This window comes from Empidonax traillii, unplaced genomic scaffold, assembly GCF_003031625.1.
Source record: "Empidonax traillii isolate 1590-97213 ecotype Southwest subspecies unplaced genomic scaffold, ASM303162v1 scaffold498:size1131258, whole genome shotgun sequence".
Taxonomy (NCBI): domain Eukaryota; kingdom Metazoa; phylum Chordata; class Aves; order Passeriformes; family Tyrannidae; genus Empidonax; species Empidonax traillii.
This window is the reverse complement of record NW_020955691.1, coordinates 831,889-848,864: the sequence shown is the minus strand read 5'-3', so window position 1 is coordinate 848,864 and position 16,976 is coordinate 831,889. Positions and strand designations below refer to the sequence as shown.

Here is a 16,976-nt window from a genome sequence, read left to right as displayed (position 1 = left end):
CCCCTCCCCTTGAACCTGTAGAATGTCACGTGTTACAATGCTTGATAGAAAGCTGAGCTTACTTGAAGGCTAATTGTTCGCTCAGTGTAGGAGAAAGACCGACTGACTTGAATATTGACAGCACAGGCACCTCAGGTGTGAGAGCTTAGTTGCTTCTGCATTTCTTTCTATCTTTTCTTGTGCTGTTACAGCCTTTGGAAGCATAGAAATGGTTATGTGCTTCTACACAGAGCTAGATCCTGTCTTGGGTAGTGCTGTATGACAGAATCCTTCAGGAGATATCACTGTCTTTGTAATTCTGGCCATAAATAAGTCTCAGCATATTTCTCATAGTTTGTTTTTTGTGCTGAACACTCAAAAACCTGTTCAGAAAAGGTGTTTGCCTCGGATATTTTCCATCCGCTCCTTCTTTGCCAAAAAATTTTGTTCAGTTCTGTTTTACAGATTGTTGTAATAGGACAAGAAATGAGTGGTAATTTGTGACGTGGTTTAAAAAGTTCTCCAGTTGTCCTTTGAAGTAAACATATTAGCAGTAGAGATCAAGGCATGGGTCTGAAGGACTGAGTTTTTAAATCCTTAATTTACTCTCTCATGTAATACTGCTGTAAGGCTTAGTGTTCTAAAATGTCCTTTTGACATAAGAATGTGTTGTTTTCATTTTTTAAAATTAAAATTAATTTTCCTCCTTGTTTAAGCATTATTTTGATTAAGAACTCTGCTTACAGCTAGACATAAAAGTGACATATTTGATAGCCTTGTTTATTCATTGTATCTGCATTCTGCTCTGAACACCCTGAAAGGTTGAGGAGGAATGGAACACAATGGTTAGGAAATGTCTCCCACTGTTCTGCTGAAACATTTTGTTCTGACACAAATGCTGCAGAGGGACAGTTACCTGGGCTAAGAGACACCTCACAGTGTCTGTTAACAAGTAACATTTCCTTGTTTAGCAGGTGAACCAAAAGCATGTTTATAGTTTGTGTATCTCAGTGATGCTGAGTATGCTTTCAGAAGTGTCTTCTCAGTCGTTGCACGTTTCTGTTTGAAGGTGAATATGCACTGCAACTAATCTTAGTTTTGTCTTGTACCACAGGTGTGGCTGCTACTAAGGACCATGATATAGGAACCACAAATCTCCATATCGAAGTGTCTGATGTCGTGAACATCCTTGTTTATGTTGGCATAGCAAAAGGAAATGGAGTGCTTTCCAAATCAGGTAAGGGAAGCTCACTCACTGTGCGGGTGTGGATGAACTGAATGTTCTGCTGCTTCCAAAGCTGACGCCGTTCTGCTGAAGGGGTGGGATATATCCATAAATATCTGGGAGATTCTTTGTTTCAAGAGTTTGCAGACATATTAGTTCTGCCTAAGCACACTGCAGTTCATGAATTATGAAATGGTATTTGGGCCTCTTTTCACTTTTTTTTGCCTTCACCTATAATTGATGCACCATTCCTGTGCTGGGACTGGCACAGCTAATGAAAGTGCAGGATGAAGGATTTCCTCTGGCAGCTGTGGTGGTTCTAACAATTATGTCAGGATGATGTATTTGCCAGACCTTCTGTTTATTCTGCTCCTTCTGGGTGCACTGTGTTCACTCTATTGAATTTGGACTGTAATGTAATTTTTCAGCACTGGAGAGCTTAAATTGGTGTATGTTAGTCATCTCTATGAGGTTTATTGGTTATGTGAAACAGTCTTTAAATCACTGAAATAGTTTTGTTTCTTCCCCTTTTTCTTTTGTCCTCTCACTCCACAATCAGCAAGTGTAGATTTTGGGTGTGAGTAATAGAGCTGCAGTAAGGTTTGTCTTTTATTTACTTTGTTTTCACTTGGGTATGCACTAAGTTAATAGCAGCAAACTTGAGCATCCTGGGAGAGCTCTGCCTGCTAGAACAGCATGCTAAACACTGCTCGTGCTGACTGCAGGAGAACACCTTTTTCATCTTTTAATTTTTTGGTACCAGCCTGCTTGTTTATTTCAGGCAGGAGATTGTGTTCTGTCAAATTCAAGAAATGTGGACGAGTTTAAAAATTAAATGTATTTTTAAGGCATCCATGGCATTCATGTTCTAGTACCTGTTTACAAACACTGAACGCAGAGATCTTCTGGGGGCTCCTGTTGTAATCATCAAACTTTTATTCTGCTTGGTCTCACACAAGAAATTTGAAAGGAAGGTGTTTAGTTTCAAAGTTTTTCCTCTGTCGCACACTTAAAGAACATTTTTGTTGAATCACAGGAGTTTTGAAGAAGTTGGAGGAGGAAGATTTGGATGACCTTTTAAGGAAGCGATTGAAGGATTCAAGTGAATTACCTGGTGCCTTGTGGCACATTTACGCTGGCAAAGATGCTGACAAGATAAGAGAGTTTCTGCAAAAGGTCAGATTCATGACACATGATTTATAAATAAACCAAGTAATTGGTGAATCAAAGGGGGCTGGCAGAAACCACCAACTCCACCGAAGTGTGAGGGAAGAGAGGGAAGTAAAATTACGTCTTTATAGCACATAAAATAGATTATAATTGACCTGCTACATTGTCAACAAATAAAATACATAGAATGATACATCTTCACTTCATAAGAGTTACGGATGGCCTGCAAACTCTGAAGGCTCAGGAGAGCATAGAGATTATTCTTGTCCTCCTCTAATACAAAGGATAATCAGTAGGATGATGTTTTTCTGTCACTGATCCATTCATGCGTTATCAGCTGCTGGATTTTTGGTGAGTTGACCCGTGCCAAAACCCTGACCTTACCACCCAGCAGCCACTGACGTTCCTCAGGGCTCTGTGTTAGGTCACTTAGCTCAAAGAACATGCCTTGGCTCTTAAAGAAGGTGGAAGCACCGGGATAACATATCCAAGGGCAGCAAACTTAGCTATGCTGCAGCCTGTGATGCAACAAGTTAGAGCCACATGAGAACCTTGCAGGTTGTTCCATAGGTTGAAGATCCATCAGTGGCACTAAATGTAGGGATGCCGTGTTGGAAGCAGTTTTCTGTGCCCTATCTTCAGCGTGTTTTGATGTTCTAGGAGACAGCCTGGCTGGACGACATAGAAATACCAAAATATCACTGAAGTGCTTGCTCGAGGAAAAGAAATCTTTTCTCTCTTCTACTGTGGGAAGAAATCAGATGAGTTTTAACTGGCTAAACCAAAGGGGTGCATAAACAGGCTGGAGGCCAAGGGCTCTGCTGCCAGCAGGGAAAGCCTGAGAGCTCTAGCAGTGAAGATTCTTTTGGACAATAAAGCAGTGTTTCTGTACCAGGGCAGCTGTCCTCTGGTGACTCAGACATTTGCTCTTTGGCAAGCTGAACTGTGGGGAAAAAAGAGCACTAGTAAATAAAACACAGCTAATTCCAGGAGATTATGAATTATACAGCAAGACTTTTCTGTTCATTCAAAAAGTAGATGCTCATAAATTAGATTGTGGCTCTTCAGTTTGAAAAAGAATTGTGAACAAAAGCACAACTGTGAGGGAACAGGTGCACAGTGAGGAGTATTCAGTGTTTCCTGTCTCAGAGCAGTCAAGGGATATTGTGAAACTCTTTGAGCAGCAGGTTTGAAACAGAAGCACTTCAGATGCTGTGTAATGAAGGCTGTCATTTGCTGTCACGGCTTGCTGTGGTATCCAGAATGAGTCGTGTACTGGAGGGTATTTTGGAAGTACTGAATTGGAGATTAATTGATGGTAAACGTTGGGACCATTTGCCTGCTAAGAGATAAAATCTCACTATCTTGTTAGTACAGGAAAGTGGGATAATACTGAAGAACTACTTCAAGCTTTGCATCACATAATTAAGTATATTTAATATCAAAATAAGTAAAAATCTATGTTTTTAATGAGATGATTTTCATGATAGGTGGATCGGAGTCAATAGGATTGATTTGGTAGCAGTTGATTAAGGGTAGTGTTTGTTCCCCTGTGGTTCACGTGGTGAGAAATGTGTGTGCAGTTCAGTTCACTGATGGCAGGAAGTATTTTTATATGTCCATCATTTTTTCTGAATACCCTCATGGGATGGTAGGAAAGTAACTTCTTTTCCCAGTGGGATTGGGGTGGGAAGGGGACCTCTTGAGGGCCGTCTGTCCAAACCTGAGCTCAAGCAGAGTCACCTGGAGCAGGTTTCTCAGGACTGTAGGACCCCTGGGTTTTTCTCTGCTGCTTTTTTCCTGAGCTGGGGTTGTAGTGGTGCCTGTCTGTGTCAAAACTGAAGATTGTAAGTCTGAGGAAGTGGCAGCATAGGAACTGAGGACAGACATTTTCTGGATGAAAGAAGTCACACAGAGAGAGTGTCTCTCCTATTAGTAGATTATTGTGCTGAGTCCTTTACAGCTCTGAGTCTTGGAGTGGGAGTGCTGCAGATGTCTTCAATTCAGTGGGACTTCACAGTTCCTTTGAGGGTGTTTTGAATCCCTGATGAGAGTTCGTGTTTGGCTGTTGGGAACACAGTAATGTTACTGCCAAGTTAGATATATTTACACTTTATCAGCAAAAGGTTTGGTTCTTTTGGAAGTGACTTGGGATCCTTTGTGTACTTTCAGATAGCGAAGGAGCAAGGCTTAGAAGTTTTACCCGAGCACGATCCAATTCGTGATCAGAGTTGGTATGTGAACAAAAAACTTCGCCAAAGACTTTTTGAAGAATATGGAGTAAAAACCTGTACGGTTATTCAGTTCCTTGGAGATGCTATTATTCTACCAGCAGGAGCACTTCACCAGGTAATGTACCTCAGCTTACAGACACGCAGGATGAAATAGCATAAATGCAGTAAAATTACTTTTTTCCAGAGACATAGATACACCTGTACTCAAGTAGATTTTATTTGCTTCTTAGTGGCTGTTAGGAATGTAAAATAAAGTTACGTCTAGTGGTGTAACTGATTAGCCAGTGCTAATGTACAGCAACTTGAATGCCTTAAATATTAGTTCCTTTTTTTGCTTTACAATTACAAATGAACAGACTATTATTAACCACTGTTTTCCACTTTTCATTTCCTTAGCAGATTTCTAAACAAACTGGGGTTAGTTATGGCAAAGTCAGGTTAGTAATTTTTTTCTTCTAAGCCAAAAGTTAACCTCACCCAGGAGAGGCAGGGAGAGCAACTCGAGCAGGTAAAAACCACCTGGATGTCATTGCTTTTCTCTTCAGCCATAGGAGAATTGTAGTGGGTGTTCTGGTGTTCCTGTAACAGGGGTTTGGGTTGTTTTCCCATGCCACACTGTTTATTTTTACACAGAAGGCACATCAATCACCTGGAGTCATCATTGTCCCTTCTTGCCATCAGAAAGAGTGATACTGCCTTTGCAGCAGCTGAGCTGATTTAATCCTTAGTTATGTAAGAAAAAGTACTGCCAGTGGGGCAGTTCTGGGGAAACAGGATGAATTTGTGTCAGGCAGCTTCAGTCATCTCCTGGCACTGCCTTTTGTTTGGCCTTTTTTTTTCCCTCCCAGTCTGTGAACTGCTGCTCCTTGGTGAAAAGAGGAAGAAAGCACAATTGTTTTGGGGCCGTTGGAGATTTATTTCTTTCTTCACTCCATTAACCTTTTCCTGCTTCAGCAGGAAATGGAGCCTCCTTGCTTGCTGTGTCCCCAGCTGCCAGGCAGCACTAACGAGGTAGCTGACTATCAAGGAATGAGGAGCATGCCCACCCTGCACTTGGGCTTGTAAACCATCGTGCTATTAAACATTTATCACTGATCTCCACGCGGGTTCAAGTGAGGCCAGGCCTTTCTGGGGAAGATGCTATTTGGTTTCTGATGTGCAGATCAGCTTCCAGCCGCTGGCAGGGAGGAAGCAGTGGCTTAACCACGTCACCATGGCCAGGGCAGTGGGGCTTCCTCTGTGAAAAACTGACTGGGTTGTGGTGATGACAGCTGCTCTGTCCCTGTGTCAGTTCTGGGGCACTGGAAATGACAGGTACCTTACCCAGACCAGCTCCTCCTCATTCCAGTGAGTTTTTGGGTGGGTTTGACATGGTGGTAAGTAGCTCTGGATAGTCTGCAGGGATTTGTTTCCTGGCGAAGAAAAAAACCCAAAGAGCCCCCATACAAACCCAGGGGACCCAAATCTGGGGTTGTTGTAGGTTACCTTTCCCTGTACCTTGTCTCCAGGGCTTGATGTCACTTTGCAAAGGTGAAGGAATGTCTGACATTGCTGTTGTTCTTGGCTCCTGTTGTGCTAAAGCAGCTGGGGCTCCCAGAGTCATGTATTGCATCCTCCAGCAACCTTACTGTGATATCTTGAAACAAGGGAGAGATGTCCCAGATACAAGAGTGATAAGGAAACCCACGGAAAACAGCAGATGTACTGGGAAATTTGCTTTATATAGCATGTGACATTATATAAAGGGATGCAGAATATAAAACATGAAGTAGTGGGACTGTTCCAGGCTTCCCTGCAGTTCATACGTTTAAGGACCAAAAATAAGATCACTCTTAACTTTATCTCCTTGGCTTTAAACTCCAGATTTCTTTTGAAGTGGTAATATTCTAGCTTCTGGCACCAAGGAGTTAATAACGTGGTGTTTTTACACCTTAGTGTGGGTGAAGCTGAGAACCTTTTCATCTTCAGTAAGTTCCTATGAATCTGCCACGTAGGAGGAAATGAAAGCATGGTGTTCTTTCATGTGTGTGCACAGTGCTCTCTCTAAATAGAGATGCATAAATACTGACCTTAGGGATCAGCACCAGCACTTCAGAGAAACAAAGCACATTTAAACACTGAAAAATAAGTCTGCACAAGAATACATACCACGATGAGTTTACACGTTGAGTGTTTCAGATTTACATGTGCATCATGAGTCTTTTAATTTTTAAAACTGGGTGAGAGTTGATACTAAATTTGGTGGTAAATTAACATTTTTATTTTTGTTTGCTCATCAGTAGTGTTGTGGAGCAGAGGAAATCAGGCTGAGGGCTGGAGTTAGGGTGCCTGGGTGCCTGTGGTCACTGCACAGTGTAGTTGAGACACTTCCATCCTGGAGCCAGTTAGGATTGTTGGCACACTGCTGCTTCTGGTGTGCTGGTCTAGAATTGTACTGCTCTAACATGAGGAGATTGTGTATGTGTCTTCTGTATATCCTTTTTTCCTCTCGCCAAGGTTCTGTGGAATTCATGTCTAGCTTTTAAAGTAATTTATTCTTAACATTTTATGGTAGAATTAAGCATTCGTCTTGCTTCCCGGGTTTCTCCTCTCCCTGTGTCCTTGCAGACAGCAGTGACATCCCCCTTGTGATCGCTGCAGTAGGCAAAGTCAGGCTGTTCCCGGGTGGGCTGGGAGGCAGAGCCTCTCCTGTGAACTGTGACAGGCAGGGCAGCCTTGGCAGTACCTCTTGTGGAGGGAATTGCTCTCTCGGGAGGGGAAGCCAGAAATAGATATAGCCTTGCACGGGTCACCTCTGCAGATGTTTCCCTGGATGCAGCGTGAGGGATGCGCTGTGGGATAACAGTGTCCTTCCTTCTTGGCTGTGTGAGTTGGGAGCTCAGCAGTGTCCCTGCCTGGCTGATGTCTGGGCCTTGTTCGCTCTGTGGGACTTGGAACGGGGAGCCCCGAGCTCTCCTTGGAACTTCCCTGGCTAAAAAAGGAGCGTTGTGCTGTCCTGAATGAGTCACTCTTTCTGCTGCTCCTCTGTGGATCATGCTGCATCACAGACATCTCTAGGGATGCCCTGTCTGCTTTTAACTTTGTGGCTTTAGATTTGTAAAATATTTTAGCGATAAATTAAAAGCTAAAGGTACTGGAGTCAGTGATTGAAATGCAGTGTTGAGGCTTCCCTGCGAAACTCGTTCAGAGAGGAACAGGTTATTATAATGTTGTTTTTTATAGTGGTATTATCTTGATTTAGCAGCAGGATTATGTATTGTAAAATTACATGCTGGAGGTAATGCGACATCCTGGCGATGTTCCGATAAGGATGTGGGATAAAGGTCTGGGCGTTGCGAGTGCAGAGCTCCCGCAGCTGAGCCTTGCCGGAAGTGGCTGATCCTGTGGCCATGAGGACGGGTGGGTGGCCCTTTCCTCCCTGCCCAGTCACCTTTCCCTGTCCCAGCCCAGGTCTGAGGCTTTTCCAACACTCCACCCATCTCCTGGCCGTGCTGGAAAACCTCTGCTGTGCGTGGGCTGGGTGTGAAGCTGTTGTCAGTTCAGCTGGAAGTGGCAGAGGCGTGGGAGTGCTGCACTCCTCACCCCGCAAACCCTGGGGGATCCTCACTCAACGTTTTTATTTGTGTGTGTCACTGTATCAGCTTGTGCTATAAATATTATAAATAGAACTGCCTGTGGGCTGCCAGGGGGGCATTCCCATGGTAAAATCTGTCCTCCCTGAAGGCTTTTCACACGGATAAGACAGGCCCTGGAAGGGAAGGAGGCTTAAGGCAGAGCAGAAAGAAAGGTCTGAGGGAAACATTCCCTATTCTGCCATGGAGGGGGAGGGAGTTGGTGAAACCTTGTCTTGGTGAGGAGAAAGTGATTGAGTCCTGTGGGATTTGCATGGGCTGGCAGGGAAAACAAGGGCAGGTAGAGACTTGAAAGAGGTGAGAAGTCTGTGAGGGAGAAGAGACGGGAGCCAGGCAGAGGCATTTCAGCCCAGGCTCGAGGAAATTCCCTGAGTGCTGGGGGAGCCTCATGGTGGCACTTGTGTTGCCTTGCTCCTGGCTTTCTGCCGCTCGCGAATTGTGTGGCATCAACAAACCCTCCTCGTCTCCGGAATGACTTCTGTGGTGATGAACTACCAGGAGGGACCAGCCGTGCTTTGTTCTTGGTGATGATGAGGCTGCAGAAACCCCACGTGCAACACGAGTGCTGCGGCTGTAGAGGGCTAAGCTGCCGTGTGAAATCACACTTGGGCAGTGGTTTTGAAGAAGAGAATCATTTTTAAATGAAGTCCTATGTCCTCAGCTATGCAGGCCCTGGGGGTTTCTTTGAGTGTCAGGTACCATAATGGAAATTTTAGAGTGTACATTTAAAAACTCTAGATTTTTCTAGGTGTGACCTTAAAATGTGCAGATGTCTGTCAGCCCTGAGCAGGGTGGGACTGGGTGTTGCTGGGATGCCTCCCCAGCCCCAGGCTTTGGGAATTCCGCAGAATTGATGTTGCACAACTCTGTGAGGAGCTGTTGGAGTTGGGGAAAGTGAGGGTTTTGACATGCTGAAATAAAAATTACAGTGTAGTTTGTAAGGGTTTAGGGGTGAAAATCCAGTGCTGAATGTTCCTAAAGGGAACAAGCAGCAGTTGATATTTGGGTCACAACCAGGAAGAGTTTTCCCTCTCCGCTGTCCTCCAGGTACAACTTGGTGGCAGGAGATGGTGTCTGTTCCTCAGCAGTTACCTCACACCAGTAAGAAGAAAGTGCTTTCCCCCCCTCCCCCCTTCTCAATCTGCCCCTTTCTTTGTTCATAATTTTTTTTTCTTTTGAGTGTTCCCACCAACATTACTTCTCCATGAGTGTGGAAGCTCCCAGAGGAGCTGGGTCCTGCAGGGCAGGGCTGTGGCCGGGTGGGTCTGGGAAGGCTGTGCAGCAGCTGGTGAAAGGGTAGAATAACACATCAGAGTGTTCAGTGTGCCTTTTGCCAGAAGCTCTTAGATAAGTCGAATACACTTAATTGTTGTGTACCTGTGAAGGTGCCCTTTAGTCTGATAAGGCTGTGGTTAAGGGATGTCAAGGCCCACTCTTTTCTCAGGTCTCTCTGCCAAAGAATAACCCCAAATACTAATTACCAGTCTCTTGTTATTTTGGATAGGTGCAAAATTTTCACAGCTGTGTTCAAGTAACTGAAGACTTTGTGTCTCCAGAACACCTTGTACAGTCATTTCACTTAACGCAGGAGCTGAGGCTGTCGAAGGAAGAAATCAATTACGATGATAAACTGCAGGTATGAAGCGGATGCTGCTCTGGAAGCGGCTGGGAAGGCAGGGCTGGGAAGTCAGGGCGTGCTGGGGCTCATTGAAATGCCGAGCAGTGCGTGGAGCTACTTCCTCACTGCTGTTCACACAGAATAACAATGAGCAGCAGCTTCAATGTCAGGGCTCTAAACGACTCTCCCTTGAGTTGCTGTTTTGATTTATTTCACATGACATTTTAAAATGTGTAAAAAGCTGTTCCCTTTTGCACAGGCTCGGTGCATCCTTCATTTTTTTCCATCCACTGTGCTTAGGGCTCAGTCCTAAACTTTGCAGAGTTCCTCAGTCACAGGCCTTACTAAAATCCATCTGATGTTCTTGCAGGTTAAAAATATCTTGTACCACGCAGTTAAAGAAATGGTGAGAGCTCTTAAGATCCACGAAGGTGAAATGGAAGATATGGATGAAAACTGAGCACGTTCTGCTTTTTGGAGTCACCATCAACGGGAGGTCGTTTCCCCTGGCCTGTGAATGGTATGCACACTAATTTAAGCTTCACAAACCATCAGTGCCAAGAAAAAACAGTCATCGTATTTACTTGTTAATGACACTGCGACGGTAGAGCTTCATATCACAGCCACTGTGATTCCATGTTCCACTTGCAAACAGTTGAGCAGCATTCTGCTGTCTGTATTATAATGTACATGAAGTTTGTGAAATGTCAAAGATTTAAGATGATGTATTTATTTTTGGAAAAAAACCACAAAATTCTATGCTATATTGTTGATCAAATGTAAATGTGACTTGTACAGTTTGCTAAAATAATTCAGATATTTTTCACTACATTGAGACAGTTACTGTGAGAGTAGGACACAAACACCAGCTATTGCCTGCATTTGGGATCTTGCTGAGTCCGCACAGCAGTCATGTCATAATCTGAAAATTACTGCCAAATAATTGTAAACTTTGTAAAATATAAAGTATATAAAGTAGATATTAAATACAGACACTTCAGTATTTTATTGAAGCTATTCAGTGTACAATTAAACGTTTTCAAAAGGTGTAATTTATTTAAAAATTGTCTCATTTTGGTAAAATTTATGTGAACTTTTAAAGCTTAAATATTAAACTTAATATGCTATGTAAATATATACATATATACATTCAATGATGTATTTTTTTAAAACATTGGCTTGCTTTAATTTGTTAAAAGTGCAAGTGTTACACATGCTTTGTACATTGAAGTTGAAAGGGGTTTTACATTTTCCATTAAAATGACTTTATCAGAGTGGTGGTGTCCGTGTTTGTGCCAGTGCAGCTCCGGGGCTCCCTCTGCGGGCCGGAGCCGGCACTGCGGGTGGAGCCGCCTCCCTTCGGGAATCGGCTCCCGCTTTGCGGAAGGGGGAAAGGCGTTTCTGAGGAGTAATTATTTTATAACAACGTGGCTTTTTACGGTTCAAGTAATGCCACTGAATAATGTTTAAAAATATAACTGGTATTACTTAATAATGATAAATGTTAGTTGAGTGGAATTCCTGCTCTTAGAGGGAGTTTGAAAAGTTAAAGTGTACTTAGATTTAAGTTATTTAATCTATTGAAATGATTAGATGTATATCATATGTTGGGCACAGCCACTGATGTGTCTGAAAGGGGATGGTAATTAGCCTGGGTACAGTAATGAGCCTGGGTCCTGCTCCCAGTCTGACATCTCACTGGGGTTTGGGTAACCAAAAAACCCCAAACACCATAAAAAATTACCCTTAGAAACAGTGAAACACAAAAGTAATTTCTCATTCCAGAAGTCTTTATTTAGTTGTGTTGAAAACTTGGAATTTGTGTCAAGCTGCACAGAAACACTGTGGGGTTACTGTTGCTGTGCTTGGCAGTTGATTCTTAATATCAAACTCTATTCCGTCCAGCATCTCCCCTGTTCTTCCCAGCAGCACTGGAGCACTGGCTGGCGATGCAGGACCTGCCAGTCTACATTTGCTTAATGACAGGTGGACTCTAAGCACACAGACTTTATTTTTCAAGTTCAGGATATGTAAATGAGTGGGGGTTTTTTATCAGGTTTAAGTGTTTTCCCCCCAAATTGAGTTTTGGTGAGGTACTTGTAACATTTGTGAAATGTCTGGAGGCTGCTGACGTTTCCATTCGTGCTGCAGAGGGTCACATCCACCCTTGTTTGTTTTCCTGCACTGAGAGCAGTTGTTGGGCCTGGGCCATCACTGTCCTGTCCTTGTGCTGCTGGGTCTGCAGGGAATGGATGAGGTTGGTTTCCCCTGGGTCACTCTCACAAAGTGTCACGTTGCTGTACCTGTCCTGGCCAAAGCTGTGGCTTCCTGCTCTCGGGGCAGTGCCTGACAGCTGATGGCACCTGTCCCTCCAGCCCTGAGCCCTGGCACCATCCTTTGGGCCTGTGGGGCACTCACAGCTGCCTCTGCCACCCCTCAGTGCCTGCAGGGATCCCCTGCACCTCCCTGTCAGCCTGGAGAGGTTTTTACCTCCTCAGAGGGGAACTGGAGGAGTCACTGAACTGGGGCTGATTTGTATTTCCAAGTGTTAATATTTTAAGTTCTTCCTTTGTGACCTTTTTTCTTGCCACCTCTGCTGATCAGTCCTTAAGCGTATGACAAAGGACACACTTTTTTTTTTTCTGCAAAAAATGTGTGGGTGGAACAGGTGGTGAAGCAGCAAGAATGTTCCTAAAGAAGAGCCTGAGAGATTGACAAGATTTTAGGACTAAGAGTGTGATTTTGGAGAGGCAAAACTGCCGGGCTCAAGCTGCAGTGTTGCATGGTGTGCAGCGCTGTCACTGAGTAAGTAGGTCTTGGCTGCTCTTGTAGCAAAGAGAAATGATAAATGACTTTGAACTGCCTAAATAGGGTGTCACTATAGAGTTTAACTCTCCACTGGATTTGCTAGTAGAGTTTATCTGCAATAAACTGATGTGGTAAACACACGAGATGTTTATTGTAAAATTTTGTGGTTGGTGTGGATTTGTGATGCAGAAAAACATCGCCTGATGTATTTTGCACATTGCTTTGGGAATTGCTGCACTTGTGGGTGACGTGTCCTCACAAACTGCCCACCACAAGGACCATTTCTCCCAGTAACTAATGGGAGGGCACGAAGCCAAAAGCAAGTGACCGAGGACAACGTGGCACAGGCTGAGCGTGACAGGGAGCACTTTGAAGTGTTTCTTGCTGTCAGCTTGAAAAACCCTGCAAGTCACATGCTGCACAGATTGGCAGACCACAAGAAGTTGTTAAAGTCAGTGGCTACTCCAAATACTACTAAAAGAAGAAAATAAAATTTGTTTTAAAGTCCTTGGTGTACCAAATTTGGCTTTTTCAGTGCCTTAAGATTCCTGGCTCTGTCACAATGAAGTGGAGCTCCCTGCTCCCCTGCAGGAAATGGGAGCAGGAAATCTGGCAGGGTCATGCTTGTGGCTGTGACCTGAGGGGTTTTCTTTTCAGGTTAGTTTTTCCCTCTTGGCCATTTCTATGTTCTATGAGGCATGTTTTTCGCATCTCCCTTAGATTCCTCAGGGGGGGTTCTGATCTACAGTCTCAACTATTTTAATACAGCCCAAAGTATTCAGTGAGATGAGCTGAAGCTGTTTGAGTGCAGGAATGCTGTCAGCTCCTGGAGCAGGGATATGAAGTACCATGTGTCATCTTTTGTCACCTTTCTGTTGAGATCAAGCTCTGTCTTCATCTGCTTTGCTCTCCATGAAACTCTTCCCTGTCCTTTGAGAGATCACATCTCAGACTCATCAAAACTGTGTGTGAGCCCTGCTCCTCACACCCCTCCTTCCCAGCTCCTGACCATCACCTCCATCCCCAGCACTGCCTTGCAGTAAAGGACCACAGCAATGATCTTCCTATTGAACTGCAGAGGTAACTAATGAAGAGTAAGCAATTAGCAAAGAACGAAGCGGGGCTGTGATGACCTGAGGGATTCCAGCACAGATGGTTGCTGTGTGGAAGGTTTTGCAGAAACAGAAATTGCTGGAATTACTGTCAGGGAAGCGGTCCCCGATACAGAGGTCAGATGTAGGGGTTTGTAACAGTCTGACTTACAGATCTGTTTATTCTGCTTCCCCCAGCTTCACACAAGCTGCTCAGATCTGTGTGTGTGAGCAGAACCCCCATCTGATCAGCTCTATGTTCTCATGCTCCCTGACCTTTTCTGTAGGTGGTAATTCTATTTGTACCCTCTCCCGTGACATCCTGTCACCCCCTCTGCTGCTCTCACAGCTGACAGCCTTCCCTGCCCTGCGCCTGGAACTGGGAATTTCCCTTCCTTCCTCCTTCCACAGCCACCATGGCCTGTTCTGCTGCCTTCCTGAGCAGGATGTTTGTGCTCTCCCCCACATCCGCGCTGGATGAGCTGCCTCTCCCTGTTGAGATCCTGGACGGAGGCTTTGCTGTGCTTTCCCCTCCTGACCCCCAGCTCTGCCTCAAACAATGTCAGCTCTGCCCTGCGCTCCTGCTTTCCACCTTTTGACTTGGGCTTTGTTGGCTGGAGCTTCTCCTGCCCTGCCTTTGTGTTCCCATGGGGCATGTGCCCCAGCAGGGCAGCGAGCCCTCGGTGCCCCGGCTTATCCACCACCATGTTCCTTTCTTCAGTCTCAGCAGGGTGCCCAGGAAACTGCCCAAGGAGCAAATGCCCTGCATTAGCAGCACACACAAACTTCTGTACCTCTCTGCTTTTTCAATTGTTCACATGGGTTTTGAAAAGGAAGTTACCGTCTATATATAGCTGTAGGAAAATCTCGCCTCACAGCACAGCGAAGACATCATTTACCTGATGTGTTGTGTGCAAACAGTGGCATTCTAAACATGGGCCCTTCCAAAGTGTGTGGAAGACTAAAGGATTGTTGTTATGTTTCAAAGTGAACATTTCTGGTACCTTCCAACCATACCAAGACAATACATTGTTGACCCAGATGCCTGTTTCTTTTTCCAGTCCCTGGGCATGTGGTTTTACCATAGCTCTGTGCTTCCTTAGTGAAATTAAAGAGTAGGGTTTAGTAGCTCTGGGGCAGGAAATCCTGTATTTTCACAGCTCTAAGGATTTCATATTGTTTGATCTCAGTAATACCTTAACTCCTGCAGCAAATGGGCCTGAGGGAACACTTCAAATGATTACAAGACAAACCCTGGTTAAGCTGAGGTTACTTCTGGGAAAACAAACATGGGAGAGAAAGGAGGTGCAGGAAAAGACAGCCATAGTTCTGAGTCCTGAGGGAGCAATGAACTTTTTATACAGTTGAACTCCACATACTCAGGCAGGAAGGTCTGGTAAATAATGTCCAGCCTATACCTGACTTGTGGCAGCCACACCACTGCTCCAATTGCTTTGGAACAGTTTGATTTTGTTTTCTGCTCTATTTTTAGTCCAATTCAGTGCAGGAAACTTTGTGGCTGTACTTGATTTTCTCCATCTATTTTGCTCTTGGGCCTGCTATTATAGAACTGTAAAGCAGCCCAGGTTGGAGGGGCCTTAAAAGATCATGTGATCCAACCTTTTGTGAAAAATGGGAGCCTAGACGAGGTGTAGTCCCTGCCACTCAAGGCAGGTCAACAGGAATTGCAGATGGCTGAAGAGCTGCTGTTGACAGTTCTGGCTGGAGTTCCTGAACATGGAAATGCTCTCAGAGGAAGCAGTCACAAGATCCCTTTTTCCCTTTATATAAAACCAAAATACAAAACCCAACACTTCTGTATTTTGGTTTTAGCCATCATTCTAAGTAGCAATTGGTGGTGCGGTCTGCAGCTTTTATTCTCAAGAGACTCTCCACATGGCTTCCCAGTTGCTTTTCTTTGGTTTCTCTTTCTGTGGTGATATAGCCAGAGACTGGGTAATTACAGTTTCTTTCTGCACAGCATATGTTGGCTGTATTCAACAGGGCCAGTATTTCTGGGTTCCAAGACAAGGATGGTTTCTGTGGTTAAGGCAAAGTCTATGAATAGAAGGCAGTGTCTGGACGTGTATTTAAAATTGGTGAGACACTCTGAAATGACAGACCACAGAGTTGTTTAATTCTGCCCGTGTAAAACAGACTCCCTGCCCATGGGAATCTTTCCACGTACTGTGCCAGGCTTTGGTGCCACGCTGTGTGACCACCAGTGACTTACCTACCCCTTTGTTGCTGCTGCTGCACCTGGTCACCTCCTGCACGGCATTCCTGCACCGCAGCTCCTCCTTGCTCTCTCTGGCCGGGAAGGAGCCCGTGGGCACGGCGGTGGCAGAACAGGGCAGGGCTCAGGGAGGAGGGTCCCCGAGGCTCGGCAGGGCCCGGCCGGGCGCGGGGCTCCCACCAGGTGGCAGCCGGGGGCTGCCAAGGGCTGCGGAGCCCAGGGAGCGGGTCCGGGCTGAGCAATATCGACTTAAACGAGTCCTAAATTGTTGGGGCTTAAACTAATTGCTGACAGCCACGGGAGGCGGCTTTCCTTAGGTTATTGCCATGCATCTACAAAACCTGTCCTCTAGTGGTGAGTATTCTCTGTACAACCTACCTTTCTTCCTATGCACTGAGTAATTGCTTAGCTCTGGATTCAGACTGAAGAATTCCTTACTTGGAAAAATTCAGCATCACTCACAGGAGTGGAACACTCTCGTGCTCAGCCTTACTGCCCGCAGTTGGGATTCAGCAGCAGTCCTGTGTTGAGCAGGCAGACTGCAAGAACAAACAAACATTTGCACTGCAGGAGAGAGAAAAGTTTTACCACCATTTTCCAAAGTGGCAGTGTGGAGTTTTGCCCCCACTTGGCTACCCTTCCCACAGCTTCCTTCAGGTCTTTGTTTATGCAGCTATACGTGAAGGGACAGTTTAGTCTTGAAAACAAAACAGGCAGAGCTGGCGAGTCCCATGCTCCCACCTCTGAAGAACCCTGGCTCTTTACCAGGCTAGAAGTTGCTTCCTCCTCCTCTAGCTGTTGTTTGCAGAGACCGCTGAAATGTCTGCAGCCCTGATCTACCAGCCCTGGCAGTGGCATGAGGTAGGCGCTTCAGTCACTTTGTTTCCATCTTGTAAGCACATGCCATTTTCTCTGCTTTACTTACTGTGCTGCTCTGCCTTGTCACCTGAGCAGCCAGCCAGGCAGGTGTCAGCAGAGACTGT

General features: G+C 45.1%; 1 protein-coding gene across 3 annotated transcripts in view; it reads left to right on the top strand.

The window, feature by feature from the left end:
• JMJD1C (jumonji domain containing 1C) overlaps window positions 1-11,132 on the top strand; it is a 154,531-nt gene extending 143,399 nt beyond the window's left edge. For all 3 annotated transcript variants that reach the window (XM_027896457.1, XM_027896456.1, XM_027896455.1), the window contains 5 exons: window positions 1,094-1,216; window positions 2,241-2,380; window positions 4,547-4,723; window positions 9,745-9,876; window positions 10,229-11,132. In XM_027896457.1, the coding sequence (XP_027752258.1) occupies window positions 1,094-1,216; window positions 2,241-2,380; window positions 4,547-4,723; window positions 9,745-9,876; window positions 10,229-10,318 (662 nt within the window). In that variant the 3' untranslated portion in view covers window positions 10,319-11,132. The remainder of the gene's footprint in view (window positions 1-1,093; window positions 1,217-2,240; window positions 2,381-4,546; window positions 4,724-9,744; window positions 9,877-10,228) is intronic.
• Window positions 11,133-16,976: the final 5,844 nt, after the last annotated feature.